This window comes from Lepeophtheirus salmonis, chromosome 12 (genome assembly GCF_016086655.4).
Source record: "Lepeophtheirus salmonis chromosome 12, UVic_Lsal_1.4, whole genome shotgun sequence".
Classification (NCBI taxonomy): Eukaryota; Metazoa; Arthropoda; class Copepoda; order Siphonostomatoida; family Caligidae; genus Lepeophtheirus; species Lepeophtheirus salmonis.
The window spans coordinates 229,779-252,719 of record NC_052142.2 but is presented as its reverse complement, the minus strand read 5'-3'; the positions used below and the strand labels follow the sequence as shown (position 1 = coordinate 252,719).

The 22,941-nt window shown below is 32.4% G+C and overlaps 2 protein-coding genes and 3 long non-coding RNA genes across 19 annotated transcripts in view; 1 reads left to right on the top strand and 4 right to left on the bottom strand.

Annotated features, from left to right (window-relative positions):
• Positions 1–3,634, bottom strand: part of LOC121127274 (uncharacterized) — an 18,217-nt gene extending 14,583 nt beyond the window's left edge. For 2 of the 6 annotated variants that reach the window (XM_071892405.1, XM_071892403.1), the window contains exons 1-5: positions 3,459–3,634; positions 3,204–3,397; positions 2,289–2,465; positions 2,149–2,238; positions 1,483–2,094 (exon numbers count right to left, since the gene is read on the bottom strand). In XM_071892405.1, the coding sequence (XP_071748506.1) occupies positions 1,483–2,094; positions 2,149–2,238; positions 2,289–2,465; positions 3,204–3,385 (1,061 nt within the window). In that variant the 5' untranslated portion in view covers positions 3,386–3,397; positions 3,459–3,634. Of the gene's footprint in view, positions 1–1,482; positions 2,095–2,148; positions 2,239–2,288; positions 2,466–3,203; positions 3,410–3,458 lie in introns of all 6 variants that reach the window. The other 4 variants (XM_071892406.1, XM_071892404.1, XM_040722605.2 and 1 more) reach the window with 2 other exon arrangements.
• On the top strand, positions 3,569–22,040 carry LOC121127280 (uncharacterized). 3 transcript variants are annotated; one of them, XR_005867729.2, is made up of 5 exons: positions 3,569–3,704; positions 3,848–4,052; positions 4,119–4,225; positions 17,001–17,151; positions 17,660–22,040. It is a non-coding gene; the product is annotated as an uncharacterized lncRNA (long non-coding RNA). The 3 variants fall into 3 exon arrangements; XR_011783028.1 differs by having other exon boundaries at positions 3,599–3,704; positions 3,776–4,052; XR_011783027.1 differs by lacking the exon at positions 17,660–22,040 and having other exon boundaries at positions 3,599–3,704; positions 3,751–4,052; positions 17,001–17,265.
• Positions 4,883–10,898, bottom strand: LOC121127277 (uncharacterized). 7 transcript variants are annotated; one of them, XR_011783025.1, is made up of 7 exons: positions 9,629–10,898; positions 9,380–9,525; positions 8,780–9,206; positions 8,661–8,721; positions 8,196–8,568; positions 5,639–8,125; positions 4,883–5,576 (listed from the first exon to the last, which is right to left on the bottom strand). It is a non-coding gene; the product is annotated as an uncharacterized lncRNA (long non-coding RNA). The 7 variants fall into 7 exon arrangements; XR_011783022.1 differs by having other exon boundaries at positions 4,883–5,234; positions 5,435–5,576; positions 8,196–9,206; XR_011783024.1 differs by having other exon boundaries at positions 5,639–5,778; positions 5,827–8,125; positions 8,196–9,206.
• On the bottom strand, positions 14,171–17,005 carry LOC121127279 (uncharacterized). Its single transcript, XR_011783033.1, has 2 exons — positions 16,311–17,005; positions 14,171–15,873 (listed from the first exon to the last, which is right to left on the bottom strand). It is a non-coding gene; the product is annotated as an uncharacterized lncRNA (long non-coding RNA).
• On the bottom strand, positions 21,177–22,941 carry LOC121127275 (eukaryotic translation initiation factor 5A-1). 2 transcript variants are annotated; one of them, XM_071892416.1, is made up of 4 exons: positions 22,513–22,538; positions 21,824–22,389; positions 21,466–21,765; positions 21,177–21,396 (listed from the first exon to the last, which is right to left on the bottom strand). In XM_071892416.1, exons 2-4 carry the CDS (start codon positions 21,923–21,925, stop codon positions 21,325–21,327), a joined length of 474 nt encoding a protein of 157 aa, XP_071748517.1. In that variant the 5' UTR covers positions 21,926–22,389; positions 22,513–22,538; the 3' UTR covers positions 21,177–21,324. The 2 variants fall into 2 exon arrangements, with proteins under 2 accessions (XP_071748517.1, XP_040578540.1); XM_040722606.2 differs by having other exon boundaries at positions 21,824–22,941.

Sequence of the window (22,941 nt, the reverse complement as noted above, 5' to 3'; positions counted from 1 at the left end):
TCTTCATATAAATAATAAAACGGTCAATATAAATATTCTATAAACGACAAGGGATTAACAAAAAATTATATTCCTGTTCTTTTGGAGACGGAGCATAAGTATATAATAACTTATTACTTGTTTATTTATCAAAAAGAGTAAATTATGAAATAGCCATGACATATCAAGAGAGTAGAGAGAATCGACAGCTGACAATATAGGGCATTTATGTGTTAGCAAGGTAACGCCGTGAAAGGGCTTTGATGGAGAAAAGGTGCAATAGGAGTCACTTTTTATCAAACAAACTCTCATCCGATGTTTTCGATGCACCACTTTCTTATGCTTTAGTTTAGGCCATCTATTTTGAAGCGTGCTTTTTTATTACTTTCCAGTAGAATCTTATATTCCCTGAACCACTTACACTCTATCAATGATGCAATAATTTCTCCACTTAATAATGCAAAACCATATAATAACTCATTATTCTGATATTAATTAATTTTAGAAGTTTTTGAGGGAGAGGGGACTTTTACAACATAGAACGAATATTGGTTCCTGTATATTTGATTCAAATATTCTGTTTTATAGTAGTTACAAAAACACACCAAAAGCTGCCAGTGAAGAAACAATAATTTATTAACTCGATCTTATTGGAAAATAATTTTTCATTCGATATCAACTCGTAAACTATATGTATTCTAATCATGTTTTGATCTATTAGTATTTGAAATCGAAACTGTAAGAGATGAAATAATTTATTTTAATTCGATATTTTTCAAAAATTATCGGCATGGAGGAGTTAACAAAAACCTTATTATGAGATTTGGGTATATTTGACTAAGAAAATAACAGCACACTTTTCATTAGATTGCTCATGTTACTACTATGATTAAATGCTGACCATAATTATGTTTTATTCATACTTGGTTTGACCTACTCTTAAGGTTTTAAAAGTGTCATCACAATCTCTAGATTTCTATTTAATGGGGGAGGGGAATCATGACTTTATTTTAAGGTCGGTGATCCTGGGAGACATCCACATAATTGAAATTTTTACTTACAAAAATATCAATCAAAAGAAAATAACCAAATGTACATTACGATGGTCACATAGATAAAGAAAAATTGTGCGCAAAATATCGAACAATAATGTTATGATGGGTTGAAGTCTTAAAACGTTTTGATAAATTTAGTTAGTTATATATTTTTTTGATTATAAGGGAAAATATAAAATTAATATGATTTTAAACATAATGCTAACTAAAACATGGGCTTAAATCAAATGTCAGATTTGTCAATTTTACGAAAATGCAATTTTAAGGTATTAGACATTAAGTTGGATTAAAAATGATCATTATCATATTTGATTTAGAGGAAAAGCACAAATTTAAGACCGATTTTTCCTTCTAAAAGACCATCATTACTCTCAAATATGTAATAAGGAATGAAGAGATATGAAGTCAAATGTTAATTATGCTTAAAATATTGTTGAATCCCACGTACCTTTTAGTAATTGCGTTTCTAATAGTCAATAAAACTCCACTTGCAGCACTTCCAGCTCCACAAATTACAAATGTCTGATGTTTTAAGTCATTAGGAGACTTCCCTTGGACCTTTAAAGCTCCATACAAACCTGCAAGAACGGTTGCTGCTGTTCCTTGAATGTCATCGTTAAACATGAGATAATCAGAGCGGTAACGTTTCAGCAAATTAACAGCATAGCTTGAACGAAAATCTTCGTGTTGAATGAGAGCCTTTGGCCACCTCAATCGAAGAGCTGCCATTAGCTCATCCATAAGCTCATAATATTGTTCACCTTCCAATCTTGCCCTTTTGATACCCAAATATCGAGGATCATTGATTAATTTATCGTTATTAGTTCCAACATCCAGTACTACGGGCAACACTCTTCGAGGATGAAATCCACCAGCAGCAACGTACAAATCTAGTTTTCCAACCGATATACTTAGCCCACCGATTCCTAGGTCTCCCAATCCCAGTATTCTACTTCCATCAGTAATGACAATAGCATCTACATCATCCTGATCCCAATTATATACCATAGAAGCCATCTCATTTCTGTCAAGAGCTGAAAAAAACATCCCTCGAGGTCGCCTACGTAATTTTAAATGATTTAAATGAAGTTATAAATAAGAAATAATTACCTACCGATAAAGATGAGAAAAGTGTGAGCAAGCCCAACCTACAGTGGGTGTATAAATAATTTGTGACATCTCCGAAAAGTTCTCTAATATCAACCTGAACATTTAATAAATAATGATTTAACCTTTCACTTTAAAAAAACTTACTTATAAAATAAAGTCTCATTTCTATCTTGAACACTTTGAAGAACTTTCCATTTACGAATATTGTCTGGATTCACACCAGATTTAATAATTTCGTCCTCTGGTTCTTGCTCAGCCCTAGCAGCCCATCCTGTCTTATACTCTTCGAAAATGATTTTACATTGATCATTTATATCTAGACTGAAAATAATATTTTATGAAATTTGACTATTCATAAGTTTTAAGGAAAAAACAAATTAATAGAGAATAATTTATGTTTAATAGGTATGGAGAAAAAACACGTTCAAAATAGAAAAATAAAATAGTAAATAAAAAAGGAAAAAAGTAGGCTGTTGAAGTAAAGTATCATAAACGTTCAAAAAAATTCACTGTACCTAAACACTTAGTAATTACCAAATAGTTAAATTTGAATATCACACGATAGAAAATTTATCATGAGCGTAACTTAAGATTGCGTCATGAAAATATAATTTTTGGAATGACCAATTGTAATTCAGAATTAAAAATGAGTACCTAATATAAAATATTTCAAGCTTAGCTATTATGTAGCATAAAAAAATATCCACTTTATCAAACTATATAATATCTTATTTTTTAGTTTTATTAATAAATATCTTGAATATTTAGCATAGCTATAATTTCAAAATCTACGTTAATAATTATGATGGTCGGTTACACATCAGAACTCAACTTCAGAACTTATTTAAAACTCTTCAGTAAGTGAAATAAAGTAATAATCTTTTTAAATCAAAATTATAATCAATTAATGTTAAGTGTAATATCTTGACAGTCTTTAAATTTTACAGGGACTTAAGAAAATGTAATGGAGAAATTATGGTGCTGGACCTACCTATTCAGCAAAATAATAAATATTTGGAAACAAAAACTGAATTAGATGTTAGTTAATTAGAACTTAACACTGCCGGAGGGACTAAGCCTCGTATATTTAGCCGATCTCTTTCAGAAAGAGGAAAAGCGAGTCCTTTATTCGAAACAGGATCATTCACTAGATTTCTTCCCTTCTTACGAACAATTTCAGCACGAAGATACTTTCCATTAATCATCTTGGATGATATAAATCTCTTTATGAGCAAATACATTACACGACTTTACTGCAATATAAGCTAAATTGATTGATATTCTTTAAGATAAAATTATATATTTACTATATACCTAAGAGATGCAATAGGTCTAACGAATGCTCTCTGGAGCTACCCAGAATGAAATATTGCCACGAATGCGCCTGTGAGGTAAGAAGATAGAATTTGCTACAAATGAAAGTTATCGGACATCTTTCTTCTCACTTTATATAAAGTTTTTTCAGATTATAGGGAGTTCTATTCCTACGAGCGACAAAAGTTATTATTAACGGAACCTAACATACGTTTAAAAAATGTTCAAGTGTTATTTTATAAATTGGTTAGTATTTATTTTAACCAATAAAACTTTTAACATTATTTCATAGATCCTCTTTTATTCTTCATTGGAAGATTTTTATGGATCGGCGAAGCGGTGTTTTCTATATTTGTTATGATCATTCTCAAGAATTTGAATTATTATAGGGAGAATATACGCAAAAAATTCATTTGGTTGATTGAATTTAAATATTAACAACAATATAAAGTAGCACAAGCACTATCTCCAAAGTGGACGTAGAGATTACAATACGAGAGTTGAACATACCAAAAATTATATCTTTATGATGTTAACCTTTTCGTTATTGAGAATGAAGGATTAGGAGCATCAAATATATATACTTTGGATGAGGTTTGACCATGTACATTTTTATGTTATATTTTCAGTATTTCTATTCTTTTTCTAAAATAATTTTAGGAAACTATTCAGAAAGGCTCAAATTGTGTGGCATCTCTCTTATATCATGAATAATCATATCATATAAGTGGTGTTCTGCGTCTTGAAATTCAATGTGGTAATTGAGGGTAAGAAAGTTAGAATAAGTTCTTCTACTTTTAAAAATTAATTTCTTTAACATAAGGTAAAGTACAAATTATATCGTTATGGCTTTAGTAGCATATATGGTTATTTGTTGTGCATTTTATCAAGTTTCTATAAACTCTCGTGCTGAAAATCATTCAAAGTTATTGCTCGACCGTAACTTTGGCGTGATTTCCAAATCTTAGTATCATCGATAGCAAATTGAATGTACGGAAGATTTAGTAGAAGTTTTCGTCGAAGCATCTACTATATTCAATGTTATATACTTCAAGAAGAGTGGATGTCTACAAATACATTGCTATAATTAGAGAAAAAAAAAAATTCCTCTAAAAGGAATAAAGAACTATCACTATAGTTGATCATATTGTAGAGAAAAAACGCGTGCAAGGAGAAGGGGGAAAAATACATATGGTATCATTGTTTAAAATACTGATGTGATTATCATCTGCCTGCTTTATTATGATTTTTGAGGGTATAACGAAAGTATTTATTAGCAAAATGTTTAATGAAGATATACCACGTATAATTGACTTCGACGTTTTTTATCCATTACAGTAGATTTTATAACGTCACACTCCATGAAATTGTAATTCATTATGAACCTTATTCTCGGAATAATAGCTAATGAAACGACAAAGTAGAGTATTTCGAGATATATTTGAAGTTCCAAGTTTAAAAAGAAGGCTTCAATTAAATGTAATCTACATACTAAAAAATAAACCATCATACATTATATACAAAATTAAACAATTGGAATCATATAACTAATAACAATAAATTATATATACATAATATTGAAATAATAGATTGATCCAAATAATATTTTCTTGTTCTGACACCGGAATCTAGTTCAATATGTCATAACTTTAGCTTGCAAAACACAAGCGAGACGTGGAGTTTAATCAAATCAAAAAGCCCCTCTTCTTCATGTGGAAGTTGCTATATACAAATATGCACAGGATAGATATATCTCTACCCATGAAATCTAACTAACTAGTAAAAATAAAGTAAATGTCAAAATCATAAAATTAGACAATAAATATACTAATAAAAAAAATGTTAGAAATAAATCCATCTTAAAGATTTAGAGCAAAAGCTAATTATGTAGTAATGTCGGGGGATATTACTCTTTATTAAGAGCATCAAAAGATTTTCCCCCCGTTATTTATGCTTATATAACAACATACTATTACCATGAAGGATATACACAATTGCTAATTATAATGCTACACCCAATGTAACTACCCCCGTTGTTGTGACCATTTAAGCAGTTGTTTTTGCCTTTTATGAGTTTTCTGAACACCATTTCTTGGAGCCTATCAACCATAGCTAAGCCTTAAGTGATAAAAAAGTAATATTTATTGACTATGTAATATTGGAAAACCTAATGATCATACCCAAGTCTTTAAGCGAAGAAACTAGTCTCAGACAAACTAGTTGCGAACCATCCAAAGCTACTACCCCCGTTGTTGTAACCATTTAAGCAGTTGTTTTTGATATTTAATGAGTTGTGTATCATAATTCTTGATATGTTTAGCTAAAATAGAATCATATTTTAGGGTTAGATTTAAAAAAAATTGAATACTTAATGTTAGATAGTACAAAATTCAGAGTTCCATTTCGAAATTAGTAAATATTTTATACTTTTTAATGATAACTTGATCGTCATTTGGTGTGGATGACTCAAAACATTTTTATATGTATTTCTATAAATGACATCAGTACCAACATCCTCCTTTAATTTAATGATGGTTTCTCGGGAAGGGAAGAATTTGCCCGTGTATTTCTCCATAAATGTTTTGAACATAGATGATTAACAATGGATAAGGTTATATTACATGCAATAAGCATCTTTGTGAGATCAGAGTTAAAGTTTGACTTGATGTATTCATCATTAACTTGATTTTTTAGATGAATATCCATGCTCTTGATATGAGATGAGGATAATGAGTGGTGTGTAATTCTAGACAGGGGACTAAAGGTCCATTTATATCGGCAAATCCAACAAACCATCTGTTTCTCATCCGGTAAGTACTTTCCAAATTCCTGGGCCTCCATTTTCAGAAATCCAGGGAGAAGGCGAAGTTATTTTAGGTATTTTATTCAGTTCTCTATCGACTATCACCATCTAATATTATATTAATATTGAATAATAAAGGCGGGAATGATAACGTGCTTGATTGATAGAAGAAGATGTATATTATTTAATCAATGATGCCATAAGTATTTCTTCTCTTCTCCTCGCACGCTTTTCTATTCTTACCAAAATTATCACCCTTAACTATCACTAAGGTACTCACTACACGGTACCAACTAAATCGAGCTTCGATAAAATCGCTTTGTACCTACCCTGGAAGGAAGTATTCGAAGCCACAATCCTTTAGAAGAAATGTTGCAAGTTTTGTAGTAGCATCTGTAGTTTGGTTCACTGCAGCGAAAGTTTCTTTAGTGAGGCCTATTTTATGAGAGGTAGATTCACACTTCCATAAATTTAACCACACATGGAAATCTTGAAGAAATTGAAAATTTCCCTCGATGATTGTCTCTTTCTCCGTCCTGCGGAAGGCGTTTTACAATTTAGAATATTCCAGTATTTTCTAATGATGGAAAAAAAAATTGCAGTTATTTTCCAATGAAGATTTTGATTAGAATAATAATTTAGGGCCGCAATTGTGTTTTCATGAAAAATACTATCTGCTAAAAGTACAATGGTTTTTTTCAATAGACGTGGGATATAAAGATTTTGTCGTGAGCTTATAAGCAATTTTAATAGTTTTGTCCTTCTCCACTTCAAAAATATCAATAATATGCTGGAAATTCGGGTTTGACAACTGAACATCCATAAAGTTAGGTTATATTAAAAAAAAAATTATTTGAAAACAATTATAAATATTTTTTAAGCTATGTGTACTATCAAAAAAGGAGGAATAGTTCTTGTTCTGGCCTTGTAGGATTTGAGACACATTGCCAAGAAACATTTTCGATTAGGACTTGCATTATCCATGGAGATTGCTACGACGTCAAATCCGATTTTAAAGAGTTCAGTATTAATTTGCAATAGTAGATCATACAGTACAGACGAATTGAGGCATCCAATAGGATACATTGCAACTGTGTCCTGATACTTTGAGCACACAGACTTGTTCATTAACACAAGGAGTGTCTTTGTTATGCGTCCTCCTTCTTGTCCAGCCATCCTTCCTCTTAAATATTCCACTCTTTGGGATGCATATACTTCATCAACCATTAGAATAACCTTCTTTTGATTGGGTGACAATAACTTGAGTCTTACGGACAAGTAGTCAACGGACGAAGATGAAAAGCCAACATTCATGGTAAATGCAGATGACAATTTTCATAAGTGACTTAGGGTAGGAAGAGTCAAACCATCCTGAGATAATTGACGATATAAAGCTGGGCTGGTGTTATGCTATAACAGAGAAGTAGCTAATAATACAGGAGAGTATCCCTTCTGTTTCGGTGTAGAGTTTATCAAAGCAAGTTGCTCTCTTATGAAAATCAACTTTTTCCGTTTGTGAGAGTCTATATCCGACGGATATAGATTTTCAACGATACTCTCAACTTCATTGATTAAATAATTAATCATATCTTTCATTGGAGGAAAAGGAAAACTCTTCATATGAGCAATGATGTTCTGGAGAAGGTTTACCGAGGTGATCTTTCTATTCGTTGTGAGGTGATTCACGCAGCTCCGATCTGGGTTGACGTTCTTGTGGCATAAATTGAATGTCAAATCACTATTTATCATCACCGCGAATTCGATTTCGACAAAATCAAAACACAGTTCAGATAGACAGTTAAACTGAATTGAATCCTCCGTCCTCCTCCAATGAACATTCGTCGGGAATTTTTCATCTCCATACCTAAGAAACAAATCACTAAAGTCAATAACAGAATCTTTAAGGAATAATGATCGTTGAGCTTCAACGATGCCTTCATTTTCCTTAGAAATCCTGGGTGATGTGGTAGCTCTCGCTGTAGGTCGTTGACTTTTGACGGATGATAAGTATTTCGGAAGATTGGGGAAAATACTAGGCACTTTAGAGGGTTTCAAATAACGTTTTTAGAGCTTATTATCTTCAACTCCATAAGATCGAAATTTCCTCTTGTTGTCTACACTCTCATATACAAAGTCATCCTCGCGAAAATGGAGAGAACAGCCACTTGAATACTTAGAAGGTGCCTAAGTCCCATTGCTGTCCCGTAGAATGGCTCTAAGCCAGGCATCTTTTGAGGATTCATCCAGTGGAAAAGATTGGAGCGGCAACCTTGCTATGGCTGGTTTTCCATCATATCCGGAAGATCACTTAGGAACACAGCAGTTATGAGGCATGATTTGAAATATATAGATATATTATTAATCTCATATCCACAAGTGTTACAGGATATTTTACTTACTGTGCTCAAAAGTAGATCGTAGAAGAGATAGAAAAGGACACCATCACAAGTAATTCACAAGCTTTATTTAAATAAGCAAATATTATACTAATTGACTTAGATTGTTGTCAGCAACGCACGTTTTAATTATGATGAACAAAGTTGTATTAAGTAAATACAAAATACGCTGTTGAGTATGAAAACACGAGGGAAAAACAATAGCCTCATAACCGAAATTTTATTTTATTTTTTTCAACGTGTGAGCGTTCCAGTTATTTTAGATTTCCATGATTCAACCAACCTTCCTCTTCCTTTAAGATCCTCTTGCCTACTGATGGTAGAGGCGTGGCCACACAAATCATATGATCAAATAATTTGGAGTTGTATAGGTCTACTCTCTTTTGCAAGTTAAATCCTCTCCAGGCTTGATACCACTTGTTCGCTTGAGAGTTTAGCTTCACTAAGTTAGATACCAAAGATTGATTTCTCTCCCATTCTATTCCAAAAATATTTACGATTTCAACTACTTTACATCCTCCAATCCTTATGGGAGATCCAGACCACCATCTAATAATAAGAATAATAAAAGTATTTTCTACATTAATTTTCATCCCAAATAGAGAAAATTAATCAAATAGGAAGTAAATCTCGATTCTTTTCATTACTTGTCTGTCCAAATTTGCCTCTACCATTAGTGTAAGGTAATCTTTATAATGATAAATCAAATGTTCTTTACTTACTATGGAAACACCAAAACCTACAAAGTTCCTCAAAAGTGTACAGCCTCATTGTTCCATTATAGCCACAAACAGTAACAGAGATACAGGGCATCCTTATATACAGCTTTTTCCTAAGACTATATGGTTACTCTGTTATTCATCAATCACTATAGTTGAAGTTCATTGAATAGGAGAGCACGGATTGGATTTAAAAAAAACAACTTATTGGAAGGTATTTCTCTATAAACGTTGCATAAAATTATGACTTACAGATTCAAAAGCTTTGCTAAAGTTAATGGGATTGTTGCTCCAAATATGTTTCTTATTTAACGGAATTAATAGTTCTCTGAATATTTCGGGAAATATCGGCAATATGTGGTTGTTGTTTTTTAAACCTTTTTTTCTGAACCGAACATGTATTGGCTCGATTTTTTTGGCTAAAGTACCCACTAAAATTCTGTATAATTCATTAATTATTGTCAAAGTCCTCCAATGACTAAGTGAAGTTACATTTCAATTTTTGGGGATGAGGGAAATCCTACCTCGAGTTAGTTTGAGGAGAACATACCCCTCTTTTCCATATAAAATCAAAACCTAAGTAGTTAGGGAAACAGTACATAGTTGTTTTTTTTGCTGGTATATTATCAGGTCCAGAAGCCTTGTCATCTCGGTGAAATTTATGATTATAGTCATTCTCGTACGTAAAGATAGGTCTCTAAAATAGTCTACAAAACCTATAAAATAAGATAAGAGTTAAATGGCTCAATTGGAAACAAATATATATCTGAATACTTTAGTAAAATACAAGAATCAGAAAATATCACATAGTTATATTCTTCTCTGATCATCCTGGAATTGTAAAAATAAAGGAGTAGTCCAACAGTAAAGAAATTAAATTATGAAGGCTATTAAAGAATTGCATTTCATTTAGGCAATTAACAATTTCGATTCCTGAAAATTATTTTTGTGAAGAAGCTCTTCTAAAAGAAGAAAGGAAAGAAACATAGTTGCCTTCATTAATTGTGAAAACAAAAGTGAAAAACTTCTTTAGGGACTAATGGAGCACTCTTCAAGACATCAACCTACATCAATCTCGTCTTCCTCAAATCCGTTTTCTATCCTAGACTCTCCTTCAACCTTAAATCTCTTTCCTGACTCGAACATTAATCATGCCTTAAATCAACTGTCTAACTACAACTCTCCTCCTTAAATCGGTTTTCTACATCTAGCCTCTTTCTACTCCAAGCTTCCTCCGACTTTTAATATGTTTCCTGCCTCAAGTCTGTTTCCTAGCTCAAGCACTCTTCCTACCTTAAACTCTCCTCATACAATAAGTATGCATCAAAACACAAGTATTAATCCTATGTTTCCTCATTTAAGCACTCATCCTACTTTAACTCAGTTTTTCTACCATAGTCTGTTTCCTGCCTCAAGCTCCTCTCTTATCATAAGTCCAATTCTTAACTCGAGCCCTCTTTCAACCTTAAATCCGTTTCTTAACTCAATCCCTCCTATTTTGAGTCTGTTTCCTACCACAAGCCCTCCTTGTGTTTTTCACTCTTAAATCACCTTCCTTCATCAAGTCCTCTTCCTACCTCATCATCAGCAAGAGTTAAAGAAACGGTGTTTCAATTGTATTGGGTGTTCCTTATACAAACGTTATTTAAAAAAATAAATGAGCAAAAATGTTGATGGTGAAAATTTTGTAAAAACAACAACATTTAAAACAGTCAGGTAAACAATTCAAATGTAAAACATTAATAAATAGTTGGATCATTGTTACCTCAATCTTGATTTTTTTTATTTCAAAAAAAAATTCTTATATTTTGAAAAATTAAAACCTGCGTACAACACATTAGGATGAAAGTTATGGAAACAAACCGAAACCTCTGAATAATTTATCCTATTAAACAGGTTTATCAAATCATTTCAAACACTTTAGCTACATAGGGAAATTTGAATGCTCAATAATCATAAACAATATTCCTTATTAAATTTCTTCTTTGATTAAGCAAAGATCGATTACTCACAAGTAATATATGTGTGGCGATAACATAAAAACAAGCTTGGATTTTTTTGATGAAACAGAGAAAAGTGCATTATAAGTTTTTACTCGATGAAAAACTGAAGAGTACTTTTTAAGTTTAGTCAGATTGCATAATTTTACAACCTTAACAGACGGCATGTCTAAAATTGTACCCACATATATTTTGGTTGAAATATTTTTTTTTATTTTTTTTTTAAATGTTTAATTACATTTTTTATTAAAAAATATTAATTTTTGCTGCCTTTGTCACGGAAGAGTACTTTTGTCCTCTTCTGTATTCATAATACGATCCGGTCATTTATGATTTAGAATTAAATGTACTTTAATATAAAATCATGTTTTTCAAATGTGTTTGTTTCTTTATCATTATATTGTCATTTTAAATTTTTAATTGAAAACAAGGTGTACTGTAGGATATAAGTAAAGAAAATAAGAGTGACAGTAATGCAAAATCTATTTATAATATATAAAGACCTCAACGATTGAGGTAAGTATCATTATGTGTCCAGTCTCTATTTTTTGTTACATTGTATTGAACATATGTATTTAATTATATAACATTGAAGAAAAAGTGATGTTAGACGTTTGTGTTCTTGTTTATTTTGTTAAAATAAATATTGATGGTTTAGTGATCTTTAATTGACCTTCCGTCTTCATCAAAAGGAAAGTGACAGTTTTACTCAAAGGATTATGTCCGATGAAGCCATCGAGGAGCATCAGGGTTTGCGGATTGTGAAGAATTCGTAATAATATTCCGCTTTGGAGTAAAATTTATATTGGATGGAAAGATGATAATGGAGTTCCTCGAAAGGGATTTTGCATGGCGAAGGATATAAAATTGGAGGAGTTATAAAATGATGGGCTCATTTTGATAAATGTATACATATTTAAAATAAATGCGTCGTTGGTTTCTACTAAAAGACCTGTGAATGCATTTTTCCAATCAATAAGGAGTGTTTCGAAAGAGAGGATCAAGAACTACATAACTCCACCTACCTCATTTGATTTGAGGCTTGTCGAAAAACTTGGGAAGAGATGGGGGATCAACAAATGTGCCAATGTCATTTTAAAAAGTATTCAAAACCCTCTGATTTCCCATTACATATGGTGGGTAAATTATAGGCTGATTACAAATTCATTGCCTAGTTTTTAACAATAGTCTCATCCTAAGATATACCAATGCTTCAAATCGGCCAACACTAATATCATTCGAGCCATTTACTAATGTTGAGCTCAATGAATTTTTTGGAATTCTTATTGCTGCTTGTGTACATCGAAATAATAAACATAATCTTAAAGATTATTGGAAAAGGGATGCTGTCTTATACGTGCACCAATGTCTCTTGACTACTTCAAGCTGATGTTCAGATTTATTAGATTTCACTACGAAAACAACCATGCAGAGCCTGCTTAAACTTCTAAATCTCCACCAATACGAGATCTTTGGCTTATACTAAATAAAAATATGGAGAGAGCCTACAAGCATGGTGAATTCATCACCATTGATGAGCAATTATTTCCATTTCGAGGCATACAACATTCACTCAATATATACCATCTAAACGGCCTAGGTATGACATTTAAATTTTCTTGCCTTGTGATGCATCCAATACTTACACTCTACATGGTAAATTCTATACTGGAAAACCAGTAAATGAGCCATGACAGGTGAATGTTGTTGAAAAAACTGTTTTAGACTTAGTATATTTGTATAAAGGCTCTGGAAGAAACTTCACTAACAACAATTTCTTTAGAACTGTGGACCTGGCTAAAGTATTAACATTAGTTGGAACAGTCAGAAAAAAACAAGATTCCTGCCAAGTAATATGCAATCAAGAAAAGAAAGGAAAATTTACTGGACCAATTTTGCCTACGATGAAGAGGCAATTGTTTGACCATATGTAACAAACAAAAACAAATCAGGTATGATTTTGTCATCTAAGCAAAGGACTGGAGAAATTGAAGCCACACAATTAAGAAAATCAGAGATTATCATGTATTATAACAAAACCAAAGATGTTGTATACACGATGGACAAAATGCTGAACGAGTACAACGTGAACCGAAGAACAATGTGCTGGCGTCTGGCATTTTTCTATTACATGATCGACGTCACTACTTTAGCGTCTTATATCATCTACAGGGAAAACAACCAAGGGCTAAGGAAAAAAGACCAAAGGAGAAAGTTTCTTAATAATCTTGCAAGGCAACTATGCATGCATGCAATTAAATATCGTTCTAGTAATTGGATGGTTATGAGAAACCATTATCCTCAAGCTGTAGTGGAAATGGTCTTAGGGCAGCACATTAATCATACCGTCAGACAGGGTACCAACTAAGCAAAAAGTAGTACATGGTAGTCGTGGAGCAACCCCAAATGTTGGTAATTAATATATTTGCTGAGATCATAAACAAAATTGCCGTAAGACCAGGAAAAACTGCGTCATTTATGTTCAGCCTGTTTGTGACGAACATTCTGGAACTAAAACTATGTTTTATGAATTGGAAAACTGTCTAACGCGTGCAATGAGAGGGGGGGGGGAGAAAGACTTATAGGATCATTGATTAAAATACTTATGTGATTATCAGCTGCCTGCTTTATTATGATTTTTGAGGGTATAACGAAAGTATTTATTAGCAAAATGTCTAGTAAAGATATAATAAGTTTTTTATCCGTTACAGTAGTTTTGAAAACGTCACACTCCATGAAATTGTAATTCATTATGAACCATATTCTCAGAATATTAACTAATAAAACGACAAAGTAGAGTATTTCAAAATATATTGTAAGTTCCAAGTTTAAAACAGAAGGCTTAAATTAAATATAATTTTCATACTAAAAAGTAAACCATCATACATTTATGTTAGAACTAATTGATTGGCGAGTCCAATAAATGATCTTAATTCAGTAAGATTTTTTGGCTTTGGAAACTTCATAATTCCATCATGTTTTTCGGGATCTGTCTCGATACCTTCACCAGATATGAGCATACCTACAAATTTCATTTTTGTTTCATATTGAATTTTATCTTTTGATGAGGTAACATTGTTCTTCTCAGAACGTCCGACTACTTCTTCCACCTTTTGTTAAACTTCATCTTCATTTTCGCCAGATATCAAAATATCATCCACAATCTTCTTTACATTCTTGATTGCACATAAAACAGCGTCTGTCCTTGCAAAAAATTCATTGTTAGAATTACAAAGACCCAGCGGAGCTAGACAATATCGGAATTTTCCTCGGGTTGTGTTAAATGTTGTTAAAAATGAAAATAACCCATTTTACAATCTAATGTAGAATTTTTATCGTAGGACCAGTCATAGGCTTTGATTTCTCACAATTAAATACTCCGTTATTTTTTTGGGATTAAATTGTTGAGCTTAGATTTTCATTTAATTTCGATGGTGTTACAAGATAACATCGGGAAATCTTTCGAAATTATTGCAAGTCTTTGACAAGTTATCCAACTGAGGGTTAATTCACCTCTTCTCTATGGACTTTAAGGGTTGTAACTTTTCTGATGTTACCATTAAATTGGGATGATAAGATTTATTCCATTGAATACTATATTTATCAACAATATTCTTAGAAATAATTGTGATTGGTGATCCAGTATATGGTAAAGCTTTAAATTGAAATTGTTTGATGTGGATATGATTCACAAAAACATTAACTTTTGGAGTATCTTCGTCGTATGCATTCAACATATTCCCAATAAAAGTTGAACTAATCTTCTAGTCCCTTCTAGGTAGACGACAAATTTTCATTATATGTCCCTTTTTGTTGTAATTCGAAGAAATGAGATTAAAACTATAATAGCAAACCTCAAGCCTGTGGTCTAACACTCCACGACAAGTACAACCTTTTGACCTAGACGTGCCACTTGTATCGTTTAGGTTGTTGGTATATCGTCGATCTCCTTTTAAATTACCAAATCTATTAATGTTACCTTTTCAAATTTTCTTCCTCTTCGAACAGCATTAATAGAGTTTTGAACACCTTATGACTTCCCTTCCCTTTCATTAATTCCTCTTGCTTCGTAAGATTTAGTAATTTTCTTCAATGTCTTTTTTGTTAAATCTCCGCCTACCTTGAGATATTCTTGTCTCAATTCGTTGTTATTCGAGGCAACAATGCATCAAAAATATATAACTGTTCAATAGACATTTTCTTTACGTCACCTTCATTTTCGAAAATATCTAATCTTCTTCTGAAGTAAATTCATCTTCTCTTTGAGTTGCCTTGAAGTATATTAATCTTCTTGAAAACAATAGATATATTTCTAGAAATTCTTCCAATATTAATTGCTCACAACTATTGTTATCTTTTGTTATTGTTAAAAAGAAAAATATTTTTTTAAGAATGATCCACTTTTGTCATAAATAATGTTTATTTAACAAAATTTGAATCCAATCCAGGTAACCATTAAAGCATCGAAAGAGAGATTGCCGTTACTCCCAAGTGTACCTATAGTTCAAAAAATCAATGACAACATATTCATTTTGAATCTTTCAAAACTATATGTTCGGGGGGAATACAGAAAGACAAGGGATACATTAAATTGAGAGAATGGGCTCCTGAAACCACCAACTACGATAGCGAGTTTTTTTAAATACAAACACTCCCATTATGAACTTTGATTCTGAAAAGGCTTACAATAAATGTACCAACAAAGTCCCGTCTGATGGAGATTCACATCAAGAAGAAACATTCATATTTACAATGAAGAAAGCTGATTGACCCCATAAGTTATAAATGTAGTAATATTTATAAATAATTAATTATAAATTTTAACAGCTGTCAACGTCTATCATGAACAAACTTTCATCCATCATCGTAGACAACGGTTCCAATAGCCAAATTTAACTACTTAAAAATGTAACAAATTAAATAAATAATAATACTTGAATGAAATATACCCTTCCCTTCAGGTTATTTCTTTATCTTGGATAGAACTTCTTTACTTAGAGACTCCATTGACTAAGGAATGGAGAAGCGAGAGAAAATTACTTTTCCAGTGTAAATTTACATGAACTTAACCCATTAATGCCGACTGGGAACATATGTTCCCACTGCAGAAAAACTGTTATTACTACACAACCAAATATATTTCAATGTTATAACAGATTAGCAAGTTCCATACAAGTTTTGTATATGTTTGATACAAAGTACAAACATATTATGTAGTCAATAGATTACGAGTAGTAGTTAGATAAAATAAGCAAAGTGAGATGTGGATAAATATGTCGCGATCCTACAGAACTAAAGGGTATGTTTTAACTAAACAACCCGTAATATATATATAATCTTTTCACATACTTTCATGCATGAAGAACTGTTCCATATTTTTGGACAACTTTATTTCATATTTTTCATTATTTATCAGCATAAATATAAGGGATGGGAACAAATTTTCCCATTCGGCGTTGATATAACGCTGCATGCTATTACATATGTTTTGTCTTGCATCATAGTTACTATTCTTGTGAACTCGTTATAGATGTTGTACAAATGTATTGTTTTGAGCAATATATATCACAAATAATAGATGTCAATAGTAGTCAGTGCCTCTTAATTTAGTAAATTTTTTTCAGATTGTCTTTGGAAGAAATACAATCTTTGCTTGATGAAGAATATTCTGACAGTGAAACTGAGTGTGCTCAAGTTTTAACAATTGAACCGCCCATTGAAGAAGCAGCAGCGGACACAGACTGTGACTCTGATTCATCCGACAATCAGGTGACTGTAATCCCGATCATTTACCAAGAAGAATTTTATTTTCTAAAATCGTACCAAATGAAATCGAATCAGAAACACCTGAAACTCCAGCGACAAAGAAACCTCGAAAGAGAAAATTATTTGGCATAAAAATTCCAAAAAGTTTAAAAACATTGAATGTGATTTTACCGAAGAAAGTGGTGAAGATATAATTTTATCTGAATTTGCTTTAGAATGTATTGGTTGCTTCTGGACAGATGAATGGTTACAATTTATTTGTGATAAAAGTAAGATTTATGCTCATCAGAAGTCACTAACATCTGATGTTATGACTAAGGATAATCTACGAGTATTTTTTGCGATACTAGTTCTCTCTGGTTACAATAAATTACCAAATCGCTGATTTTATTGGTCAGCCAAGAAGATATAATAAGCCCTTTGGTGAACAATTCTATGAGAAGAGACACGTTTGATCAAATAATGCGATGTCTTCATTTTTCTGATAACATGGAAATGCAAACTTTCACAAAGTAAGACCAATATTCACACACATGAATCAGGTCATGAAGAATAGTAAATTTCAAGGAAAATTTATGAGCGTAGATGAAATAATGGTGCCATATTATGGAAGGCATGGGGATAAACAATATATTAGAGGGAAACCTCTTAGATTTGGCTTCAAGCTTTGGGCTGCATGTTTAGCCTTATTGTAAATCATGTACAAACATACCTGATCATGGATTTGGCCACGGTCCAAATGTTGTATTAGAAATGGTAAATAAGACTGGACTAAAAGAAGGACAGCATGTAATCTGCGACAATTATTTTGGAATTGTTCTTATGCTGAAAGAACTATCACGAATGAAAATTGCTTGCACTACAACTCTTCGTGAAGACCGGTTGGGTGGAGCTCCAGTCTTGTCAAGGCCACATATGAACAAAAAAGCTCGTGGATCCATGGAAGAGGCATATACAGATTGTGGCTCATTAGTTAAATGGAAAAATAACAAAGTTGTAAGTGTAGCTTCGAATAAGATGAGAGCACAGCCATTGCAGAAAGTGAAACGGTGGGACAGGAAGCAGAAGAAATATATTTAAATAGATATTCCAAATTCTATTTGTATCTACAATAAATACATGGGAGGTGTTGACCTTTTCGATCAACAAGTAGCAGCCTACAGAATAAGGATAAGATCAAAAAAATGGCGGTGGCCTTTGTTTGCATGGAGGTCAATGCTTGGCGTTTCAGCAGACAAAATAACCCTAATCTCAGCCTTCTGATTTTTTCTCTAAATTTAGTTATTGCAGTGCTGAAAACATACGGGGTTGCAAAGAAGCGTCCAGGACCAAAATATCCATTGGGAAGTGCAGCAGAAAGTGTTCCACTCAGTAATGAAGGCCACTAGACTGCAAGAGGAGAGCATGCTAGAAGTAGATGCAAAGAATGTAAAGGCCGCACACCTCATATATGTAAAAAGTGCAAAGTTCCTTTGCACCCAGAATGCATGGAACCTTATCACACAAAGGAGTAAATGCTCCAGTATCATCTTATGTTCATTTATAATATAATAAAAAGGATATTTTTCTAGTTGAAATTCAATATTTGTTATCCTATTACCGAGTGGGAACATATGTGCCCGGGCTGTATTTCTTCAGTTATAAGTAAATTTTGAAATTTTATTGTTTTAAATGTGCCTTATTACTACTATGAGACAAACAAAATGACGATGGACTCAAATTTTGATGCAGATAATTCTCGGCATTAATGATGTAACTAAATTTGGATGATTCACGATATGAAGTAGAAAATTGCAGGAGATAAGGATTTTGGCTATATCAGTAATAAAATTGGAATTAATTATGCGATATTTATTCATGAATTTCAGTTTCACTATATTATTCTACATTGAATGTCTTCAAGACTATGTATAAAATTATATCTTATTATTTGGTATCTTATATTGATTGCACTATATAGGTTTTATGGATGATAACCTCGACAAAAATGTGCAGAAAGCTTGATAATCGGTTAACATTTAAGTTGTGCGTACCAATTTCATCAGACAGAGGGTTTATAAGCTATGAATGGATAACGTTTTCGTTATTCATTTATTGATTTTATCTCTGTTTTCATCCATACCATTGAGACTGAGTTGAAGTGCTCGGCGTTGTAATCAATCGTTTTCTATCATTAGAATTTAGACACAAAATTTTTACCTCAAAGATATGAGTGTTGGCACTTCCGAATTAATTAGGACAGAGCGTTGTTATTCTGTTCAGACCAGCGGCGAGACAAATGATATACAAAATCATTGTAAAATGTAGATCAAGTTTTTGACTGCTTTTAAACAATAAGCTGCATAATCCATAATGAAAACTTTTAGTATCTCACCACAGGAATCGGAGCTCAAAACTTTTTAAGTCAATACTTGTCATTGCTCTATGCCTTCTTAACATCTTTCAAATTTATTATGTTATGCGTTCTTCACTATAAACTGAACTTAAAAATATATCAAGAGTTTCGATAAACCTGTTAATTGGGATGAATTATTAAGAGATTTTGATTCTGTGTCTATACCTTTCATCAAACTGAGTTTTTAAATAAATAAATATGTATCGATAAAGAATATTTATTTATGTTAGTTACCTGATTTTTTTATATAGTTGTCTATATAAAATTTAAATCATCCATATTTAAGCTCTTCTCTATTTAAATAGAGTTTAAGAAGTCTTATTGGTGATACTGATTAAGTAAAAGGAGTGCTTGACTTATTCAACAGTTTCAAGCCCTGGGGTAGGAAGAAGGCTTAAAAAGTGCCCTCATTCCCCAGGGAAAATTCCTCCTCTTGTTCTCACTCTGGATTAGAGGAATAATATTTTTTACAAGTTATTCCTTCGGTTAGGACAGCTTCCTTCATTTTTCCAAAGCTTTTATTAGTTTAAACTTGAAATAGGTCAGACAAGTAAATCAATTTGAATTTCCTCTTCGCTTCCCTAAATGACAATGTATGCTAATAACATCAATAGCAGACTGGATAAAATATCCAGTGCATGTGATGGTCTTGGGTGCTCTACACTCCAATGGCAATAAAAATGTGATTGATGCCTATTCTAAGGTACAATATACTTGTTCCATAGATCTTTAAGGAAACTATGACAGCAGAATGGTGTTCAATTGCACATAACAGCTAAGACTCTAAGATCATGTAAGGAAAACAACTTCTGACAACCTTATCACCAGACCTGACCCATTAGGGCTTTTAAAAGTTGGATATCGTTGAAAGTATGATTAATTCAAATATGAAACCCCTCAATACTAGTATTACAAAGGAATTGATAAAATTTCCTGAAGATAACCGAAACATGCCTCAATTACGTTATGATCAAATATATAATACCTTTGGTTTAAAAAATCTAAATTTCAATTTATAATAAGTAAAAAGTTATCATTCTTTAGAAGACAAGGTTACCAGAAGGGACATTTCTGAATACAAACTGTATAGGGTAGTGTAGTTACAACATACTATCTGAAATTCTGAACATATTATTTGGGAATAATGTATATATTCGGAATGTATCAAAACGATCGTCCACCGCTTTTACAAACGCTAATGGCAACAGTCTCTATGCGTGAAAGAATTAATTAGTCATTAGTACTATTAGAAACCAAAGATACTTTGTAATTATAAATTATAAAATTCAGCGAAGTAATTTTTGTTTTAAGTAATAAATCAGCATTTACAAAAAAATCAATATGTATATTTTTCACTATTTCAATGTTTCTCAGTTATGCAAAATGAGCTCGACAGGTTTAGAAAATTATTATCATAATCTTTGTTAACATAAACTGCTAATATACTTCCTGAAACAAAAAATGTTAAGCCGAATTTTATATATAATCTTATGTGACGACTATTTTACTGACCACTCATTCCCTGGAGCCTTTTAATTAATTCCACCCATTACCCTTATCTTTTAATTGTAAACATATTGATAAATAAAATAAAAGCGTAACAGCCCCATTAAAGTTAATAAAGGAAAGACCTTGAGAGTTGAAGTGTTTGATATATATATATATATACATTTTATACATATATCTTCAACTTTTAATGAGTTGACGAAAGTTAGGCGAATACAAAAAAAAAAACTAATATGTGGAATATGTTGTTCTTGTATGTAGAAGATGTTCGGACTGTACGTTTACTTATCGACAGCGGTGTTCACTTTGGTGGCAATGACAGACTCCTCCCCACAAGCCGAGAGAACGGTGCACTAGAGAAAGGGAGAGAGGGTGGGTCAAGCTCTGCTACTTCTGCTACTTCTGCCCCTTGTGCTACTTACGAGAATATCCCGCGACTCCGCGATGGCCACTTTGATCTCATCGCCGATCTCTCCCTCTGGAACACGCAGGTCATCCCTTGTGTTACCCGAATCATCCATGAGGGAGAGGAAGCCATCATCGATATCCAGGAGCTGGTAATCCTTGCGCTTGACATTGGGAACATCCATGTTGTGTGTGGAGGGACAAATGTCCTCGTACTTCTTTTGCGTAAAGATGTCCAGGGCCACCATGTGCACCTTGGCATGTCCGTGCTTCCCCGTCTTGGAAGTGGACATCTCCACTATCTTGCAGGGACGGCCCTAGGGGCACAAAGATCAACTACTTAGCAACCTAGCCCCAACGCCCACACACACTCACCTTTATCATCACGAAACCATTTTTACGAAGCGCGGAGCACTGCATGGGGAACGTCTCGGAAGCTCCTGCATCTCCTTCACCAAAATCAAATTCGTCTGCCATTCTGCTAAATTCCTCTAGGTCCACAATTCTTAATCCCAAGACTCAGAAACACGTTGTCCTCTCAACTACTTCCAAGAGGTCTTGACTCTTCCACTAAGGAAAGAAAAGAAGGAAACTACCCTAAAAGAAAACAAAAGAAAAGAAAAGAATCCAAAAAAGAAACAAAAAGGGAAAGACTAAGGGGAAAAAAAGAGGAAAGATCCATTCAAAAATCTATTTCCTTCACAGCAGAGTTTATAGTAGCTCGGTTACTAAAAATCAAAAATAACTTCATCAAGGACTCTTAATAGGTTCCTGCGATGTAAATTCAGTGTAGAATTTTGTTGACGCCAAGAGGGCTTATATTTCTTGGATAAACACAGTTATTCCAGTTTCTAAATTTTATATTTATATAGGTAGATGCCACATCCTATAGCCGACCACATCTGCTTAGGTTATTTTTTCTAATTATATTACAACGCAATCTTTCATTATATCTCAAATTATAAACTAATAAATATATTATTGTATTTAACATAAAAATCTAAAATACAATGAGTAATAACAAATTTAAATTATAATTAAAAATGTATAATATACAAACGCACTTCCCTATGGTATAACATCACACTTTCGATTGAAGGTTTTTTTTATAGATATCTAACTTTTTTTTATCAGTCATTGTGAATACAATTTTGCAAGATATCATAATGTCTATGTCAGTCGGTCGATTTTTTAAAAATTTTGCTGTTTGATAAACAAAACTCTAAAGTTTACCTGATCGTATCTGTATTTTATCGAAGATTTCTTGAAACATCAAATTTTTAGAAAGTCGATTTTAAATGTATTAGAGCAATTAAACCAAAATAAAAATTAATCACAATTGTAAATTGGTTCATAAAGAATAGTTAACTGAAGAAAATGAAGAAAGATAATTAAAATTTAGAGAGTTATTAGCAATTGAAAAAGTATATATATTATTATTATTTTTTTAAAACAAGAAAAACGTCTAAAAGGAGGTATGACCATTTTATTGT

Excerpts from the sequence above, each read along its gene's own strand:
- LOC121127275 (XM_040722606.2), bottom strand. The coding sequence starts at position 21,925 with ATGGCAGACGAATTTGATTTTGGTGAAGGAGATGCAGGAGCTTCCGAG. Across the intron at positions 21,766-21,823 it reads ATGGTTTCGTGATGATAAAG|GGCCGTCCCTGCAAGATAGT; the intron begins GTGAGTGTGTGT and ends TTGTGCCCCTAG. Across the intron at positions 21,397-21,465 it reads CGGAGTCGCGGGATATTCTC|TGCACCGTTCTCTCGGCTTG; the intron begins GTAAGTAGCACA and ends CCCTTTCTCTAG.